Source organism: Diabrotica virgifera, chromosome 6 (genome assembly GCF_917563875.1).
Source record: "Diabrotica virgifera virgifera chromosome 6, PGI_DIABVI_V3a".
In the NCBI taxonomy this organism is placed as follows: Eukaryota; Metazoa; Arthropoda; class Insecta; order Coleoptera; family Chrysomelidae; genus Diabrotica; species Diabrotica virgifera.
This window is the reverse complement of record NC_065448.1, coordinates 150,172,968-150,195,300: the sequence shown is the minus strand read 5'-3', so window position 1 is coordinate 150,195,300 and position 22,333 is coordinate 150,172,968. Positions and strand designations below refer to the sequence as shown.

The 22,333-nt window shown below is 31.4% G+C and overlaps 1 protein-coding gene across 1 annotated transcript; it reads right to left on the bottom strand.

Annotated features, from left to right (window-relative positions):
* Positions 1–9,340: 9,340 nt before the first annotated feature.
* Positions 9,341–15,974, bottom strand: LOC126886366 (uncharacterized). Its single transcript, XM_050653253.1, has 3 exons — positions 15,892–15,974; positions 15,706–15,824; positions 9,341–13,955 (listed from the first exon to the last, which is right to left on the bottom strand). The coding sequence occupies exons 2-3, from the start codon at positions 15,711–15,713 to the stop codon at positions 11,876–11,878; spliced, it is 2,088 nt and encodes a 695-aa protein (XP_050509210.1). The 5' UTR covers positions 15,714–15,824; positions 15,892–15,974; the 3' UTR covers positions 9,341–11,875.
* Between the last annotated feature and the right edge of the window lie 6,359 nt (positions 15,975–22,333).

Below are 22,333 nucleotides of genomic sequence, written 5' to 3'. Positions count from 1 at the left end.
TGTACGCCAAAAGATATTGAATCAAATTTATTCAAAGAGATTAAGAAAGAATGGAAAGAAAGGTATATTGATGAAAACGTAAATACAGGAAACCACTACAGATCAATCAGAAACTATATAACGGATAAACCTTGGTTTTCTAAAATGGAGTCGACAAAAGATATGATAAGAACCATATGCAGAATGAGATTTGACCACTGTCTTACTCCATCATATTTATTTAAAATTAATATAGCTGATAGTCCACAATGTATTTGTGGACAGTTGGGCAATCTACAACACAAAATTTTGACCTGTTCTCTTATCTCTAATAAAGTTAATATGTTTTTAAATTCACTGTATTCTTTGACTGATGTCCACCATCCCATTAATTTAAATTATTTATTAACATTAGAAAATAATGAGTTGGTATACCGACTATTGTATAAACATATTTTAGATATTAAGCTTAAATTGTAATTGTAAAATATAGAGTAAGTATTTCTTGTAAATTGTTATATGTTAAAAGAAAAAGAAAAGAAAAGAAAAGAAAAAAAAAAAGAAAAGAAATATAAAAAAAAATAATAAAATAAAAATAAAAAAAATAAAAAAAAAAAAATAAAAAAAAAAATAAAAAAATAAAAAAAAATAATAAAAAAAAAGAAAGAAAAAATATAAAAAAGATATATAAAAAAAAAATAGAAAAAAAAATATAATAATTAAAAAAAATATAAAAAAAAAATATGTAGATAAAAATGAATGACGAACTTGGACAGTCCATAGTAAAATAGCTTTCGAATGAAGTAGAGGGCTAAAGAAGAATGTTGCAGTTTTTGCTGTGGAACTCTGAGAACATCATTTGGAAAAAAATTAATAAAAATATATATATATAAAAAATTATTAAAAAAAAAATACAAAAATAATTATTTATTAGTAGAATTGTTTGTTATATTAGTATTAGTTTTAGGATAAGATACGAAAAAATGACTAATAAAATAAAAAATAGTAAAATTGGCGAATGGATTTAGTGTCCGCAGTCATATAAACCCAAACAAACAACAACAACAGCTATTTTTGCTATAAATATAAACAATAAAACATAAATTAATATCTCTTTATTTATTTTTTATTTTACAGGTAAAAAAATTCAATATACAGTAAGTAAATACAATAAATTATTAAAACGAGCGTTATTGGAAGTACCTAAATACAAAATCGTACAAACAATTATTGAATAAAAAAACAAACATGTTAAAAATGCTATAAAAATGAAAAAAACTACAAAATATAATTATTGTAAAATATCAACAATAGAAGAAAAAATAATACATAGTTATTGTAAATAGCAATAGTTACCAATAAAAACAATGTTAGCGATAAATCACATTATAAGAATTTCGACCGTGCGATGGTTAAAATTTACATAGTGGCTCGAGCAATCATATGGAATCTTTCTCCCTTCACTATGTAGATTTTAACCATCGCACGGTCGAAATTCTTATAATGTGAAACAGCGCTTACATGTTTCACTTATGCAAATGATAAAAGCTTCATTATATTCTATAATATGCTATATCATCAATTTGATCAGTTTGTTAGCAAGGGCAATGCAGCATCTTGGGAATTTAGTAAGTAGTATTGCAAGGACAATGGCCTTAAAATAAATATAGCAAAAACCAGTTTGTTATCCTTAGGAAGGATAACATACATCAGCCTTTTCCCGCCTGTGAGTCACACAACATGCTCCTAGCCTAGCTACATTGGGGTCAAGTCAAATGTTTTAATAAGTTTAGTGACATGTCGGTGACACATAAGATGCATCTTGGCACTATTAAATGCTTTGAACAAAATCTAAAAACATTTCTAGTTAGCCATGTTTTTACAGTATTGAATAATTTTTAATGTAGGTATGTTTTGTAATGTAATTTTTAATGTACTAAACTTTTAATGTGTGTATATGTTACAGTTCAAGTTGATTATCCAGTTGGAGTTGACTCCAACTAGTTGGAGTCGACTCTAACGGCTGGTTTCAGTAAAAGTTGATTATAAATATAAAATGAAGATTTATATTCAACATTTACTAGTAAAAGTAGACTCCAACTAGGAAAAGTATACTCTTCCCAATGTCATTTAGTAAAAGTTGATTCTGATTCACACAACAGCCGATTCTAGAAATTAAATGTTACTGAATATGTTCAAATTAGTCTAGGCTGTATCGTCGCCCCCGTTAGGTAAATTACTCCGATTCGAATTTTTTGCACAAACTTACTCAAAAAGAGGTCCTTATAACAAATCTACTGGGTGCCAGGCAGTACATTGATCGATAAATTGTTTAAACAATTTTTTTAGACAAATTCACAAAAATAATTTTTTCACTTCGAACAATTTTTTTTAGATCATTTGGGTTAGTCCGAGCAAAAAAAGGTATTTTGTGATTTTTCTCTAAAATTGATTGTTGTCGAGTTATACGCGATTTAAAATTTGAAAAATGCGAAAATAGCCATTTTCAAGGCTTAACAACTCGGTTAAAATCCATTATTTTATTATGAAAGTCAGAGAGTGACCTATATAATATAACGATAATTCCTCTATAACGATCAAAATACTAAACATTGTTTGGTTCGTCATAAGGACAATGTATTAATTCTTTCTCTATACCGATATCGTTCTCTCTTTATAACGATAACTTTAAAATATTCGATGACATCACTTTTCAAGAAACAACTGATAACCATTTGCGTTTGGCAATAACTAAGATAACTAAACCGTGAGAATTTTACCAATTAAAGATAACACTTAATTGAAACACAGGGAATAACTGAAAAAGCTCTTGCGTAGGTGTAACTTGATACAAAGTGATTAGTGAGTGATTCATTTTGTGGCTCTAATTTAGCAAAAATTTGGTGGTTCAAATTTCAATCCGATATGCAGAAAGTTGAGTATTACACGCTTTTATCGTTCGGGCGGTGTGCCTTAACTGTTTTCACACAGATGTTGTCCTCTATTGACTATTGACGACTTCTAAGTTTCAATTTCGGTTGTATCTCGGTCTGTGAACAGTCAAGATGTTTTCGAAAAAGCGTAGAGTACTCTCGGTTAAAGAAAAGTTATCGATAACTCGGGCAATAGAGAAAATTAACACAAGTTATTTAGTACAGTATGATTACTATTACAATAACGATTTTTTTTCTCTCTCTCTGTATAACGATCTCTCCTTATAACGATGAAAATTCTCGGTCCCTTGCATATCGTTATAGAGAGAGAGAGGACTGTATTTTATTACTAAGCTTTATCTTTAATTATTAACACTGAGCGCTAAGTGCGTATTAGGCGGCCGTCAATGGTGAGTGCTAAAGAGATGCACCATTCCGGCCGTCCAATGGTGAATCTCACTCGCACTCACATTGACGGCCGCCTCAATACACGCTTAGCGCTCATTGTTGATAATTAAAAATAATATCTTATTAATGAAATAATGACAAAAATTTTTCAGGATCTTATAGAGGTAGCTTTAATTTTTGATTTTTTTAGTTTCTGACTTTCATAATATATAATATCGTATGGCATTTTTGCCTTTCGGGCAGTTCCGGCGCCAATTACATCTTTAACCCTGTTTCAAGTAACTAGTGTCGATGTACACTAGCCCAGGGGGACCGACGGCTTAACGTGCTCTCCGAGGCACGGTAAGACGGCTCGTGTCATTATTGGAAATGAAAATGGTTTGTCTTTGGCAGGACCGCAAATAATGATATGTACCACCAGTGGTACATGTACCACAGATTGAGAACCGCTGCTTTACATAATACGAAATAGAGTAGATAAAAATTATTTTTGTGAATTTGGTTAACAAAAATTGGTTAAACAATTTTTCGACCGCGGTACCGCGTGACACCCTGTGTATTTGTTATAAGGATTGTTATACGGATGTATTTCTTTGAGTAAGTTTGTGCAAAATATCGAATCAGAATAATTTACCTAAAGGGGGCGACGTTACAGGCTATACTAACAAGTAGATGAAACGGTCAAAACAAAGAAACGCACACTCATCAAAAATGCACTTGAGATTCTCGTATAATCAACATTTACTGAATCGATCCAGGAAGAGTCAACTCCAACTAGTAAAAGTTGATTTAAATTTTTAAAATCAACTTTTACTGCTCGTTTCAGTTGGAGTCGACTCCAACTAGTTGGAGTCAACTCTAACTGAGAATCAACTTGAACTGTAACATATACATGTGTATAACATATAATATTTTTTTTAATTGGCAGATAAATTTGTGTAGGTAATGTTGTATACATTGTATAATTTTCTGGATGAATAAATTATATCTATCTATCTACTTAAATATTGACATTTAGTTATTTAGACATGAGTCAAGTAGACAATTATTGTTTTCAAGTCTTTGTAAATAAGCATTCAGTGACATTTATCACAATTAAAGATTTTGAATGTTGTTCTGAAGCTATTTCCTTGTGGCATTTTTATGATTAATTATTTATATGGGAAATAAGCCACAATTAAAATGAAAAAAAAATAATTTTATTAACGTTTCGACTCCCAAATCGGGTGCCGTTGTCAAAATACAAAATAATACTAAAATAAACAAAAGTGTTGTTGCTAAGCAAAAAAATTCTTCTAATAATTTATTTAATCTCACTCATTTATATTGGCAATTCAGACATATATTATACATTTTAAAGTAGAAGACTTTAAAATGATATTGCCAATATTTATGAGTTGCGTTCCTGGGACGACTTACTGAAAGATAGTTCATTCGATTACATGAAATCAACCCCAACTCAAGTTGATTTGATGTAATTAATAATCAACTCAGTTGAGTTGGGGTTGATTTCATGTAATCGAATGAACTATCTTTCAGTAAGTCGTCCCAGGAACGCAACTCATAAATATTGGCAATATCATTTTAAAGTCTTCTACTTTAAAATGTATAATATATGTCTGAATTGCCAATATAAATGAGTGAGATTAAATAAATTATTAGAAGAATTTTTTTGCTTAGCAACAACACTTTTGTTTATTTTAGTATTATTTTGTATTTTGACAACGGCACCCGATTTGGGAGTCGAAACGTTAATAAAATTATTTTTTTTTCATTTTAATTGTGGCTTATTTCCCATATAAATAATTAATCATAAAGATTTTGAACTTGTGAAAGTGAAGAGCACACTTAAGCAAATATTCAGACGAAGATATCAATAAAATATTAGCTAAAATTATTTATAAATACAATTTTATTCATGAAATAAGCTTACCAAAGTACACTCGAGCGCTTAAAATTCACGATTTGTATTGTCCTTGTGACAATTTGACATTAGATGCAGAACTAAAAGTTTATTATAGCTCATTTTCTTAAATGTGACTGATGTCAAAACTAACAAACTCGTTGTAATTAAACAGACATAAAACACTTAAAATGTATTCCCATTATAATAATGTAGGTAGATTATTCCCGTTATAATAATAATCTGATTGGACAGAATTAAACACGAGATGAAAAATGTTAATACACGATTTGAAATTAGAGTCATTAAAAAATAATCTATAGAAAATTCAGTGAAACATATTATGTAATTGTCATAAAAACATTTTGGTACCTTTTGATTTTGATCTCGCGATCGCAGGAGTCTTTGCTTTATAAATTTTATGAGCTATTATTTTAACATGTAACATTAATTCCTGGACTATAATGGAGTAGCATAAAGTATTGATTTAAAACTGAAAGTAACTTTTTATCACTTGCTAATGACTTGAAACAAAAACCACTAATGGTTATCCAAACAAAAACATAGTACTGGTAACAAAAATTGTACAATTGGACAGATGGAAATCGTATATTGTACAACAAGTGAGAAGTAAGGACATATTTCTCACGAGCGAAGAAGTTTGTTGGTACAAGCCGACGCACGAGGTGAGTTTCGCAAATCAAGAGAGGGAGAAATATGTCATTTTCTCATGTATGGTACACTGTACTTTTTCTATGGAAGCGGTTTTGTCAAGAGTTCAAACTTCAAAACTAAATAACTTAGGTGCATTTAGGTATATTATATGCATAAATTGAAATCAAATACATATACATGTAGGCATTTAATATTCTTCAAATTTATAAACGTTATTTATTGAAAATTATAATTAACAGCTTTTTTTTGAACAGTTTTGACAGGTAATTCCTGGTAAATTTTGCTTCAACACATTTTGTTTGACAACATTAATTGTGTTTGTATTGTGCATGTTACCATGGAAACGGCGGTCATATGTATGGTAAACCGCAGGAGAACCCGTGAGAAAAAATATTTCTCACTGAAATAGCCGACTTTTCTCACTGCGACACGTGAGAAATTGTTCGTTCTGAATGTAAGTAGTGAGAGAAGTTTCACATTGTATAGCATCCATAGAAAAATATGTTTTCCACCTACCTCTACCGAAAGTATACTTTTCCGGACCTGATTGTAGGGAGCAAAGTTGTACTTTTCCTCCCTAGGGAGGAAAATATTTTTCCTCCCTAGGGAGGAAAAGTAAAAGTGACGTCATGGTATTTCATTCATGAAATGTAACTTATTGACGCCCTGTACAATATCTATTTTCTATTACGTAAGTTTCTATACATTTTAACGTTTATTTATAAAACACTCTGTATTTTGCAGAATGGTAAAAAACAGTAAATTGTTATTTTGATTTAACAATGTTTACATTATTAATTTGACTTATATTTGACAGTTGACAGTTATATTGTACGTACTTGTTAGTTTTAGTTCTAATAAGTTTTGTTGGTTAGTTACATAAATAAATTAAGTAAAAATGAAAAAATGACTTGTTATTTGAGGAAGGTGGAAAAACCATATGTATAACATGGGAGTAAAGTGCCTTTTCCTCCCTTGAATGATTACTGCCCTCCGCTACGCGTCGGGCAGTAAACTTCATTCTCGGGAGGAAAAGTAGCACTTTCCTCCCTTGTTATACAAATAGCTATTTCTTCGTCTCAAAAGCGATAAATTAAATAACATTTAGCAAAAACGTAGTGATAAAAATTCTGCACAGTTAGACAGTAAACTTAAGATTTTTTTGATTTATTTAAACTACACAAAAACTAAGTATTAAACAGAGTGGATGAATAAGATTGGCACAGTTAAACTTCTAGCAGAACCTGGAATCGTTGCTGGAGCACTGTAGGTATTGTTCTGAGGCTATTTCCTTGTGGCATTTTTGTAATCAACTATTCTAAATGGGACATAAGCCACACTTTAACTAAAAAAATGAGTTTATTAACGTTTCGACGTCCAAATCGGATGTCGTTGTCAAAATACAAAATATTAATAAATTAAACAAAAATTTTGTTGCTTAGTAAAAAATTATTCTAATAATTTATTTAATCTGACTCATTTATATCGGCAATTCAGACATAGACTCATTTACTAATCAGACTCATTTCCATCGGCACTGTAGGTAGCGAAACACCAAATTTACAACTATACGAATTGAAGGGTTTATTTCAAAAACAACCAATGTCACAAAAGGTAAATTTTCAGAAATGAATAAAAACTGAATAAAATAATAGTATTTAAGTTAATGTTCAAGTCAAAAATAGTGTATTTACAAATCGTTATAATTTTAGGACTATGGCGGTTTGGTCACGATAAGTTTCTCACAAATGTAAATGTTAATTTGCTATTAATAGTGCCAATAGTTAAAATTTCATAAAAGTGACATTAGTTGTTTTTGAAATAAACCCTTCAATTTATTTAAACTGACTATGGGAGCGTTCAAGTATTACGTAACGCAGTTTGGGGGGGAGGGGGGTCTTGTAAAACGTTACGGCGCGTTACATGGGGGGGGGGGTTCGAACAGCGCGTTACGTAACATTCTTTTTTAAAAAATTAGTAAATCCTTTATAAAAGGTATATATTTTAAGGTAAATATATACCTTATATAAAGGATTTACTATTTTTTGTATTACATGGTATACAGCCAACTACAGGAAAACTTTTTCCTTGTGGATTCTTTTTTTAACTTAAATGAAAAAAAACTACGGAATTTCATTTATGTTTTACATAGACCCCTGAATTGTTTTATGTTGCACTCTCACGCCGACAAGAGGACAATACATAATAGTACGTTTTCAAGTGAAAAAATCTTAAAATTTGTAACACAGATGAAGCACAGTAACATTTGTTTCCAATAATTAGATGGACCTGTCTCCACAACAAAAGATTAAAAGATACAGATGTTATTTAAGAGGTTGCAGAAGGGAACTACATGTTCATAAATCTTGTATGTTTTCTGAAATCATTTTCTGCAGTAGGTATTCATTAATGTTTTTAAATACGCAAATTTTCAAATTATTTAAAAATGTCTTTAAATAAAAAGCATTAAATACAAAACCCACTATATTGATGCTTAGTTTAGAAAATTGATAGATATTTAAAAAAATAGTACCCTTATTTAAAGTGTGGTTTCAAAATTTCAAAAATTTCAAGTGAATTTCAAAATTTCACCTTGCATTATTCATAATAGACCCTACATAATACACATTTTTGAGATGAGGTTGTTAAGCAGCTTCTAAAAACAAAAATATACAGGGTGTTTAATTAAAATTAAAGATAATGGACTATGCTAGACTTGAGTGAATCAACCTGTATATTCAAATTTATGTTTAAATAGTCCATAGTTGAATTTAAAAGTTGACGTATCCTAGCGTTTTTATAATTTTCTAAAATAATGACACATGACAAAAACAATTTTATTCCATAAGTGGTTTCCATACATTATAATTTTAAATGATCACCCTGTATTATTCATAAAGACCATAAATTCAGATTGTTAAGCAGCTTGTATATATAAAAATATACAGGGTGTTAAAAAATAAAGCTTATGGACTACGGTAGTCTTGCATAAATCACATTTAAATTTATGTTTAAAAAGCACACATTTTTATATATTAAAATCTACGGGTCTCAGCGTTTTTTAAAATTTATTAAAACATGGACAGAAATAATTTTATTCCATAAGTGCCTTCTTACATATACAGAGTGTTTCAGAAAAAAGGTAACACGATCTCTAAGATAGGTCAAAAACTGAAAAATAATTGGGGTTTGCTTAGTAGAAAATTTTTGTAACGGCATGCGTTTTCACGATATAGGGCGTTGAAGAACAAAAATTTTACACATTTTTTTCACTATTTTTCCGAAACTACTGGCAACATCGTATATTATTTGTTATACAAAAATTTTTACTAAGCAAAATAAAATATTGAAATAATAAATATGTTATTTTATTTTAAGTTTTTATTAAAGAAGATCAAATAGAAGAATACATGAGAAGAACAATAAAGGATGAAGCCAAAAATGTATGTAAGGATGGGGCCAAGCAGGGAAAATGTAAATGTAAATGTAAAATTAGTAATAAAAGATTATTATTCTAAGTTTTGGACATATTTCATGTCATGGGACATGAAATTACGATTGGCAGGGATAACCAGACACATGAACTAAAAAGAAGAATCGTTCTTGGGTGGGCAGCATTTGGAAAACTGAGAGAAACTTTTAAGAGTGAGTTGCTCATATGCCTAAAGAGAAAGGTATTTGATCAGTGCGTCCTCCCAGTCTTGACGTACGGATCAGAAACACTTACCTTACCTAAAGTCTCGGCTACCAAACTAAGAGTAACGCAGAGAAAAATGGAGCGGTCAATGTTGGGAATAACTCTGCGAGACAAAATCAGAAACGAAGAAATCAGGAGAAGACAAAGGTGACTGACGTCATCAAAAGGATAGCTAACTTGAAGTGGAGATGGGCAGGACACATAGCGATAATGACACATGGGCGATGGACAAAAAGGTTATTGGAATGGAGGCCAAGAGAAGACAAGAGAAGCGCCGGTTGACCGCCTACAAGATGGACAGACGACGTAAGAAAGCTAAATAAAAGCTGGATGAGAGCGGCGCAGGATAGACGTGGTTGGAAATGAGGGGAGGAGGCCTATGTTCAGCAGTGGACTTTTGAGGCTGGATGATGATTGTAAGTTTTTATTATTACCTCAAATGCGATTAAAATAATAATTCCGGTACTTTTCGCAACCTAGTTTTCCATTTAGGTTCAAATGGTGACTTGGGTGTTACGTAACGTTTAGGTAGGGGGAGGGGGGGTACATAAAAACGTTACGGTGCGTTACCTGGGGGGAGGGGGTCAAAAATCTTCAAAAATTGCGTTACGTAATACTTGAACGCTCCCTATGACCCGGGGCAAATACAAAGTTTAAAAATAAAATAAAAATTCCATTTTTATTCAGTTGCAATGCGAAGGCAAAACAATCTTATTTTTCACTTAGAACAGGGAGCGCAGAGCAGCACTCTGAATCGACGATTTTCGATTCTTATTGGAAAGCCTTATACCTTACTTGGAATACCTTACAAAGTTTAAATTTGACAGTAACAAGATCTAATTGCTAATAATACTTAATGATAATGATTTGAAGTCACATCTTGACTGTATGAAGTGATTCAAATGAATGATTACACTAGTCAACAAATAAACAAAAACAGTTGCGACTGATATTAAAATGGCTGCACCGGGGAGTTTAAAGGGTCCTGAATGCGAATTCAAACACCAAAATGTTCCATCACGTATATATTTTGAGTTATTTTCTTCTTAAAGGGCCGCGCATTTCTGCGTATGCGTCCGGTCAGGTGAAATGTTACATTTGGAGTTATAGAATGCATCAAATATTGATGTTTATTATAAAAATTCTTACATACTATATACACATAAAATCAGCATTAGAAACAAAAACTACAGTAAGTCTTTTGTACACAATTTTGTGCATATCCCAATTTTCCCAAAACACTATTTGGATTAACATAAGCACACATTTTATTCTGCATAGTAAAAACGAGGATAGCTCCTGGTTACGGTTCATAAATATTATAAGTTGTACTGGCTAGTAAATTCCATTTAAAAAATCCATTATTGTAATCTAGAACCTAAGACCTACTATTGTAACCTACAACTAAGTCATGTAATTCGGCTTTTTGGATGCAATAAGGTGCTTTTTGGCCCCTTTCAGGAAAATAAGAATTATTCTTTTCTGATACACCAACTTGCCGAGGTTCTGGAACTGGAAATCTTCTCCATGAAAAACTAGTTTTATTGTTGAGGTAATATCTGGATATTCAATTTAATGCTTGCTCTGTTTACTGATTAAGGACTACCTTTGGTTTATTCTTTATTTAAATGTTAATGTGTTATTCGTAGACATTAGATGTCCCAGTGTTGCCAAATTATGCACAATTTTTAGGAAAAACGTCAATTGGATAAGATCACGCCCCAATATATTACAAATAACTGTTTTAAAAATTGTTTAGCAAAATACTCATAACTTCAAAATCATAACTCATTTTTTTAAATGATAACTCAAAAATCTTATGTGTTAGGAGCTTTTTACCATCATAATCATATTCAGAGAGCAAAAATTAACAAAAAACACCATTATGCATTCGAGTAGCAAACTGGTTGTAAACTAGTGTTATGAATGTACACTTTTCTTAGTGGCAGTATATTTCTGGGTCAGGACCCACGCGCCTATATATAATTATAAAATATTAAAGAACAAAGGAATTATATGAAATCATCAAAATTAATGTGCACTTGTCCAAAATTATTGTTTACGTTTCGTAATAATTAACTAAATTAGCCGACCGCACATGTTTGTATACAATAACAATTCGTTAATTCCCTATATAGGGCGTTTAATATATTGTTTAATTCTCGGATATGAATTATGAATATTTGACATTAAACAGTGGAACAAACACGTCTGCTCTAATAAGCACATAAATGACAAACAATAAAATGTCAATTAATATCATATGTGCATATAAACAATTTAATGATTTTTACCTAAACTAATATTGTGATTGTGATCTACACAAAGTGTTAAAGAATGCGGGGCAGCTTTCTTCTGAGGGACTGGAATTTCTCTAGCGGTTAAACTCCTTTTTCTGTTATAAGTATGATCGTTTTGGTTTTTGGGAGGTCTTCCAGTAAATGCTACATTTCTACCACCAAGATGTACCTTTCTTCTTGACATTGCTGTAGGTTGCACACCTATTATTTTACCACCCTGTAAATTCTTGCCTTTCCTTATAAGTGGTTGTCCTGCACCTGTATATTTTCCGAAAGTATGCAGAGCTGATACCAATGACGATTCTGTCCGTAGCTCAGACGCTAATTCGTTAAACTTTTTTATTGCTGAATAATAAACGTCTGGATTGCCCAACAATTTTGAATTAAAATCCTGAAAAGTTTGTAACAATTGTTTACTTTCAGTCTCGATGTCTTGCTCTGTAAAATGTTTATTTACTAAACATTCATTAGCACTGTTATCATTTAACTGAGTATTAACAGTGTCTGTACTTTGAACAGTGTTAGTTTCTGTCCGGTTACTCTGCATGGTTTTCTGTGGGAAATTGTCTTCTTTTTTTAAACTTTCATACCAGCTACTAGGAACTTCTGTGTCATTAACGATCTTGTGTAATACTGATTTCATGTGTACATCAGCAGTAGGAATAAACTGTTGAGAAGTTAAATTAAATGTTTTTACTACTCCATATTGATGTTTACTTGGAGCACCAGTACATCCAATATTACAACTACATAACTCTACTTCAGTATTAACAAAATATTCATTTTCTCCTGATGTTACCTTATAAAAATTGTCTGTAATTGCTGTATATTCAAATTTTTTAATTTTTTCAATTTTAATTAAGTATTTTTTAGCAAGGCTCTCACTTCGATTATTTATTAAATCGGTAAGCCTCCTTGTATAATAATTATGCAGATGGTCAGTTAAGAAACTAAACATTTGTACAATACTAAATGCCTTGGTTCTATGCAAAATCTTGTCTTTCAAAATTCTGAAGCCAGCTTCTGCATAATTATTAGTTTCATTTCCCCTTGTTAAAATGCCCGATCTATAACATAAAGCCCATTCTTTAGATCTATTTTTAAGATTTTTAAAATATTTGGCAACATTTTCATATTTTTTTACAATACTACAGTCTAAAAAAAAATCAAAATTTTTCAAAAATTGTTCTTTCTCTGCACAATTTACTAAACCTTGAAATAATCTGTATAAATATATACGATCATGTTTATCAACACCATGCTTGGAATCCCACAAATATCGCATTGTAGCTTGCAAAATATGAAATTTACAGAGTAACAGAGTTGAAAGTGGAAATGCAGTTTTAAGGGCTTCGCGTTCTGCAGTAGAGTCATCAGTAATAACTACCTTTGGAAATGAGTTTTTATAAAAAGAGTTTTCATCTAAAAGGGTTTTATAAAGTTCTAGACCTTTTAAAATGGTTTTTTGTGATTCACTATATGTCATAATTAAACCTACTGGGAGTGCTCCAGCAACTGAGGGAGATAACATTAAAAAAATTCGACTATTATGCCTATCCATATTTCCGGATGAATCAATAAACGTTATTTTACCAGACGATTTTATATATTTGTGGACATTCTTCGTCATTGGTGAACAAACTGCAACCACTAAGTCATCCCCATCATTTGAAAAGGCAGCACAATTGTTACTACAGTGTTGATTGTATTTAATAATCTTTTCAGATAATGAAGAAATCATTTTAGAACCACTAGGATCTCCATACTCCTTTTTAAATAGTTTATAATATAATTCATAACACCATCGACGTGAGGGACACCTTGAACCATCTGCTACTACTGTATAGTAGTTTTGTGGATCTAGATCATGCAACTCCATTTTATAAATTTCTAGGGCAGAAGATGGTGAATAACCTTTTCCAAAAAGATCTTTGAAGATATTCTCTACTTCTTCACTTGGTCTCTTATGGCGCAACACATCAGCACAATAAATATTATGGTTATGTGTGTACCTAATAAAAATTTCACATGGGAATTGTTTTAAATGAACATCATTGCTCCTAAAACAAACAAAAAATGTTATCATTGTGATGAATGTACACATATCAGTTAAATAAACTGATAAAAATACAAGTAAAGAAATCTTGGGAATTAGCAAAATAATAAAGTAATGTTGACCACTAGTCTTGTATTTCATGGCCATGTATGTATGTATTCCAATATAACGACACAAATAATAGATGTGTAATTAAGTTTGTATGAAAACAAGTATAGTAAATCCTACATTAACCTTAATTTTGTTTGTGGAATTAACCCGGGAGTAGTCGCACTCACTTCTGTAACATGGATAGTCGTGTGTTAGATTCTATCTCACAATACGAATTTAAATACGAATTTACAACATATTTTTATTTTGTAGTAAGTATTCTTATTTACTTGTTATGTTAAAATATTATTTCTAACAATTACTAAGGCTAATTGGCGCTGCCCAAAGCCATAAATTCCACAAAAAGAAGAAGAAAAAAAATTCCTACGGATTACTACGCCCTTCCTCGAGGCACTTACGAAATTTTTTCAAAATTTCAAAATTTTTCATCAAGTTATCGCGAAAAAGGATAAAATGTGAGATTCTATCTAACGGCGCGACTACTCGTGGGTTAAAAAACTATGGTTTGGAACAATTGTAATGATAACTAAATTAATAATAATACATATCAGATGAAAGTCAAACAATTAGGAATGCACGTCATGGATTTAATGACATATTAACCCACCAGTACAAACTTGACGACAAACAATTTAATGACACCATATCTCACCAGTACAAACTTGACGACAAACAAATTCAACAAATTTTTCCTCATTTATATTAATTTTTTTGCTACCATTAGGTTCAGCAGGAAAGTGCTGTTGCTGAATAAAAAAACATATGTATATTTACCAAAACAGCTACCAGCTACACTGTTTCTCTTTGTCTTTAAGAGTGTGAAACAAAGACAACTATCTGTAATATTTTTGTTTGTTTTTTTTTCTTCTTCGTTTATGGTCTTTGGGAGCTGGGTCCCTTTAGCCAGCAACATTTCCTAAAAGTAACATCTAACTAAACCTACCATACAACAAAACTATGTCAAACCTAATCAACCAATTAGGGATAGGGAAGGGTTAAAAAATAAACTGTCATTAAAATAAACTAAATAAATAAAATATAATTTGAAAATAATAGGTAACCTTATAATTACATTATACATTACATAGTAACATTATAATTAACCTCCAATATTACAATATATGTCATTACCATTTACAATCTCTCCAAATATACTAATTACATCATATAAACCAGCCACTAATTCTACTTAACGAAATGCTCGCTGTAATAGGAATGGCATATCAAAAAAATCTGATTATTTGCTGTATATTTTTTCAAATTTAGAATATCGCAATAAGGGGAAAATTAGGTGCATTCCTTATTGTTTAACTTTTCCTATACACTAGACACATACAGCTGGTTCCAAAAAAAAAATAGATACGACTCTTAAAGCGTATTTTGTAGAAAATTGAGCAGTGTATTTTGAAGGATAAATAATATTATTATTTACATTCTGTCACTGTTACTGCCAAATCTTAAAATTTGTCACATAACTTATTCTGTTCAACCTCAAAAAATGGCTGTTTGTTTGTTTATTTTATTATTTGTCTGTCATAATAAATATAATATAATGTCAGATCAATCATACACTGCTCAAAATGATGAAATCTTACTAAGAGTTGTATCAGTTTTTTTAGGAACCAGCTGTACCTACTACCTACCTTTTCATTTTTGGATTCCTGACATTTATAGTCAATTTAGCTGGACAATTCACATGCTTATAGTGAGGTGTTTTGACTTTCTTAGGTGGTCTAGTATTATGCAGACAATGATATACACACTAAAAACAGTAAGAAAATCGGTATAATGAGATCTGTAGTGAAAAAACAAATATATAAGTAACCTACTTTGAAGATGGTTCTTGGCGTATTTTCCTTAAAAGTACTGTCTACATTATAACTCGTATTAGGTCTGGATCCCGCGTATGAAAAAAAAGTTGATTAATAGCAAGCTGAAAATTTGTTAATGACTTAAGGGTGTCTAGTCGGATAAACTTTGATATATGGGAACACTGGAACAGGGGCAGTTTTAATTGTGGAACAGGTTAAAAATTTGGAACGGTCAGACCACGAAAACGGCACATTTATTTTGTCCGACAAAATAGAGTTAAACTCTCAGAACGGATATTAAACTCTCATGCAAAAATCAGACTGCTATTTATCACCAAATGGGCGTTTTAATGAGTGGAACATGTAGAATATGTCAAATGACAGGAATTATGACAGGTGATAAATAGGAGTCTGATTTTTGCATGAGAGTTTAATCTCTGTCCGGAGAGTTTAAGTCTATTCTGTCGGACAAAATAAATGTGTCGTTTTCGTGGTCTGACCGTTCCAAATTTTTAACCTGTTCCACAATTAAAACTGCCCCTGTTCCAGTGTTCCCATATATCAAATTTTATCCGACTAGACACTCTTAAGCTATTAACAAATTTTCAGCTTGCTATTAATCAACTTTTTTTTCATACGCGGGATCCAGACCTATATAACTCCTTTCTTCAAAAGATTTTTTCCAATTCAAAGCAGTTATTTTATCACAACAGTTTGTTCTTAGTTTAACTGTGAATGTTACATTTTCAAGGGTAGCGGGTAGCATCAACATCATTGACATCATATTCAATAACTCTGGTAGGGACTTGGGGAAGTAATCTTAATAACTACAATAGATGAGGTTAATAGTTAATAAGATCAAAATTAGTTCTGATAAAACATAAACAGTACTACCTCAGCCTTGTATGCTTCTGGCACATTAATTTCAAACTTAATAAGATCTTCCATTATGCAATTTTTAAATTTTAATACACAAGTGATTTAGCTTCTAAGAAATTATCGCCTATACACTTTTTGGGATTTCTTATTTATTATATAAAAACTCAAAAAAGTAAAAAACAAAAATATTTATATTTATTAACTGTCACTGTCAACCGCAACTCTTAACGCGACGACGCAAACTTTTAGATTTTAGCCAATCACGAACCTTCAAAATAAGTCCATTCACAGTTGCACTAGGATCCGTAATCTCGCATCGGGCGGCTAGCAGATATCAATATTTGAATATGAATCTGAAATCTGACCAACCGACCTATATGCAGCTTGGAAAATGAAAATTGTTATATGTATAAGTAATATAGTAATAGAAAATAAATCTTGATCCAAGACCTAACTGCTAGCCCGCTTAGATATCAGATTCTCACCGACCGATAGAGCTTTCCGTAATAGTAACAGTAATATAGTATAGTATAGAAAATAAAACAGAAATAAAATCATATTATAAGAGAGATGCAGCTACAGGTGTCTGATTGTATATTCGTTGGTGTCAGTCAACAAACCGATGATCGTGAGCATAATTCGGGCAACCAAAATCACAGTAATTCGCGTTGTCCAACGACATTCCAAAATAAATCTAGTGAAACCAATGCTAGTGATCATGATCAACAACGGATTAAACAGATTAATAACATACTGTTTAGTCGCTTACAAATTGACGAAATTAAATACTCGAAGAATAATTTGGTATCCGATTATTAAGTACGGATTTACATAGCATGTACATGTTATAGTTATTTATTTTTTATAAAAATTGCCAGCGCCATCTCTTAAGTAAAAGTTGAACCTAACGAGAAAAGGTATTCTACAATATTCTTCGAAAAGCTTATAACTAACCGGGGGTGATCCATGGTCGATCCCCGGTTAGTTCTAAGAGTTTGGCAGAATAATATAGAATACTTTTTCCCGTTAGGTTTAAATTTTACATATGAGATGCCGCTGGCAATTATCATAAAAAAATTAAAACAACTAATGTATGTGTGCTAAAAATTGTTTGTAAATCCGTACTTAATGATCGGATACCAGATTATTCAGTATTTAATTGTGTCAATTTGTTAGCAACTGAACAGTATGTTATTAATATGTTTAATCCGTTGTTGATCATGATCACTACATTTATTTTGGAATGATGAAGGACAACTGGAACGTGGACAACGCTCACAATCATCAATCATCGGTTTGTTTGCTGATACCAACGAATATACAATCAGACACCAGTAGCTGCATTTGTCTTATTATATAATATTCTAGATTCTATAAGATAATAATATTACTGTTAGGTACTATATTACGGAAAATCTTAACGGAAAGCTGTATCGGTCATTGAGAATCTGATATCCAAGCCGTCTATCCGACTAAAACTCACCTCTGCTTTACAACTGTCAAATGGTTTAGTTAGGTAATTTTCTAGGAATTGTCAGGAATTATTTTCTACTACTATATAATATTACGTGATATTACCTATATGTAATATAAATTTTCTTTTTCCAAGCTGCATAGGTCGGTCGATCAGATTTCAGATTGATATTCATATACACGCGAGTCGCGGGCCAGTAGACCGACGATTCGCATTCGCTTATCAAGTAGAGTTTATGTTGACGTAGTAAATAATATTTACTAATCTTAAAACACTTAAGTAAAGGTTGCAATTTTCAAATAGTGTTGTTTAATATATATAGCTGTGTAACAGCGTAGCAAGGGGCTGCGTGCTAGACATGACATGGCTAACTTCAAGCCAGTCAACATGGTTGTCACTTGTATGATTTATTGTATGTAAGATGTTTAGTAAGTTTTATAAAAATATATAAGTTTACTCAATACTATGATTGTTTGACTTATAACCCATTAAATAAAGTAGTTTAAACATGGCGCAGTCAAACAGCTAGTTGGGTTACAGTTTACAGTCGAAAAGCTAAATTTATAGCAACTTGTACACGAGGTACCATACATAACCTACAATGGCAGTGATGGGAATAAATGTAAAATTACCACCAGATTTTGACCTGCAGGATCAAAATGCTGCAAGCGAATGGAAGTTCTGGAAGACTAGTTTCGAAGATTATTTACTAGCAACGGGACAAGACCAGTCAGCAGATAAAATGAAAATATCAATTTTAAGAAATATAATTGGGGCTGAGTCTGCCAAAATTATGTCCACATTCGAGATCCCAGAAGCCGAAAATAACAAGTATGACTTGATGATATCACTAATCGATAAGTATGTTAATCCAAGGATGAATGAATCATTTGAAAGATACAATTTTATCATGAGGGTCCAGAAAGAAGGAGAGTCGTTTGAGCAGTTTCTTACTAGTTGTAGACATTTGATTCGAACATGTAATTATAATGAAATTGATCCAGAACAAACAGCCGAAGATAAAGCTCTGAGAGACAAAATATTAATGGGCATCAGAGATCCAGTTACTAGAGAAGCTCTATTGAGAGTGGACAAACTTACCCTACAAAAAGCCATCGAATTTTGTAGAACTAGTGAACAAAGTAAGAACCAAAATTTGAAATTTCATACCGAAAGAAAAGATGTAGACATAGGAGAAGTTCGTAAAGATAGGTACCAGGGCCATAGAAATTATAATAACTCTAGAAGTAAAGCGAATACCAATGAAAAATTCAAGTGTAAAAGATGTCAATCAACTCATGGGGCCAGAGAATGTCCAGCGTATGGAAAGAAATGTAAGAAATGTGGGCTTTTAAACCATTTTGCAAAGTCGTGTAGAGTGAAGAATATTGATGTCATAGATGAAGATAGCAGTGATGGATCAGCTGATAGTTTTGTAGGAAATGTCAATAAAGTATACCAAAATGTAAGTAGTCAAAATATTTGGGATGAAATTATAGAAATTGAAAACAAGAGAATTAAAGTAAAACTTGACACAGGTGCAGATGTAAGTATAATTCCATTAAAAATTTTTAAGAAAATTGATAAACAATTTAAAATTAGGGATAATCATTATGTACTGAAAGGGTTTGAGGGTACTCAGGCTAAAACAATGGGTGTCGTAAATTTATTTTGTAAACATAAAAATAAGTATGTTTACGAGGATTTTACAATTATTAATGGGGCAACTCGAGTTCTTTTAAGTGGTAAATTATGTATTGATTTGGGGTTAGTTAAACGAATCAACAATATTGAGAGTTGTGGTACTTTAGAATTAGCAGAAAGGGATAAATTTATAAACCTTAACCCTGAAGTTTTTAGAGGTCATGGTAAATTTTGTGGTAAACATAGGATCACTACAGTAGACAATTTTGAGCCAGTAAGTTACCCACCTGTAAATGTACCTGTCGCAATTAGAGATAATTTAAAAAATGAATTAGATAGGTTGACAAAAAGAGGGGCAATTGTCAAAGTTAACGAAATTGACCCCAGGGCAAGCATAAACCGCATTGTTATTGTGGAAAAGCAAAATGGTAAGTTACGTTTATGCTTAGACCCATTAGATCTAAACAAACAAATAGTCCGCAAACCAAGAGTAGTACATAAATTGGAAGATGTTTGTGCACAAATGATAGGTAAAAAGATATTTTCTGTATTTGATCTCTCTGAAGGGTATCATCATTTAGAACTTGACGAGACATCATCATGGAAATGCTGTTTTGCAACTTCTTATGGAATTTTCAGATATAAAGTATTGCCATATGGATTATCAAATTCCCAAGATCTGTTTCAAGAAGTAGTAGAAGATAAATTTAAAGGTATAGAGAATTTATTGATTTGTCATGATGATATGATTGTTATGGGAACAACAAAAGAAGAACATGATACAACTGTTAAAAAAGTGTTAGAAAGGGCTAAAGAAGTAGGAGCAAAGTTTAATGGGGACAAATTTCAATATTGTCAAGAAGAGGTCAGATTTATGGGTCAAGTTTTTTCACATAAAGGGATGCAAATAGATCCTGACAGAGTGGAATCACTTTGTAAACTTGAAAAACCAAATAGTAAAGTAGAATTACAAAGAATTTTGGGCGCATTTAATTACGTTAGACGGTACATTCCGAACATGGCTGAACATATTCAACCTCTTTGTCAATTACTTAAAAATAATGTAGAATGGGTGTGGCTCCCGTCACATCAAAAATGTTTTGATAATTTAAAGAACATAATTTGTAAATCACCAGCGTTAGTCCCTTATGATCCTAATCAAAAAATTATTTTACAATGTGATGCATCTAAAAATGGTTTAGGTGTTTGTATGTTCCAGAAATATGATTCTATTTTAAAATTAGTAGCTTGTGCATCACGAAATATGAATGATAGTGAAATAAATTATAGTCAGACTGAGAAGGAACTATTGGCAATTTATTATGCTACTCAAAAATTTCACAATTTTATTTATAATTTTGATGTTGACGTTCAATCAGATCACAAACCTATAATCTCCATTATGAAGAAGCCAATTTCCAAAATTGGATCAGTTAGACTCCAACGTTTAAGGCTTAAACTTCTCAAGTACAGATTAAATGTATATTTTGTTCCTGGGAAAGACATACATTTTGCTGATATGCTATCTAGGTCCAGTTTAAATATAGAGACACATGACCCAGAAATGTTTGAAATGGTCCACTCAGTGAGTAAACATTTACCTATGAGCCAGGAAAAGCAATCTGAGTTAAGACTAGCTACTAGCCAGGATGAGGCATTAGCAGTAATTTTTGATTTTTATTATAATGGGTGGCCAAAAGAAAAAAATGTTCCTCAAGTGTGTAAAAAGTACTATGGTATAAGAGATTCACTGTATTTTGAAGCTGGCATCGCATTTATTGATGACAAAATAATTATTCCGAAAAAACTTAGGCTTGACATGATAAAATTGCTTCACAAAGGCCATATAGGAGTCAGTAAAACTATAAACAAAGCCAGGAGTATATATTATTGGCCAGGACTTAATGATGATGTGACAAACTATATAAAAAAATGCAGGATATGTGAGAAATACAGACCAAATAATTTTAAAGAACCAATGATGCCTCGTGACATTCCCAGACTAAGATTCAATAAAGTTGGTACAGACATTTTAGAGTATGGTTCAAAAGCATATTTAGTAATTGTAGACTATTTTTCGCATTGGTTGGACATTTCAATATTAAAAGATAAAACCTCCAGTTCAGTAATCAACTCATTTCAAGATACTTTTAGTAGATTTGGATATCCAGAAATTTTAATTGCAGATAATCTACCATTTACTTCGGTAAAATGTAAAAAGTATTATAGAGAAAAAGACATTACAATTATGACATGCACTCCACATTACCACCAGAGTAATGGACTTGCAGAAAAAGCAGTCAATATAAGCAAACAAATTTTAAGAAAGAGTAATGAGGAAAATGTTGATTTTAGAGATTTGGTGATGGAATATAATAATACCTGCATAATAAATCTTGATGCATCTCCAGCTCAAATTTTACAGAGCAGGATCCTGAGAGGACAATTACCAACTACAGCTAA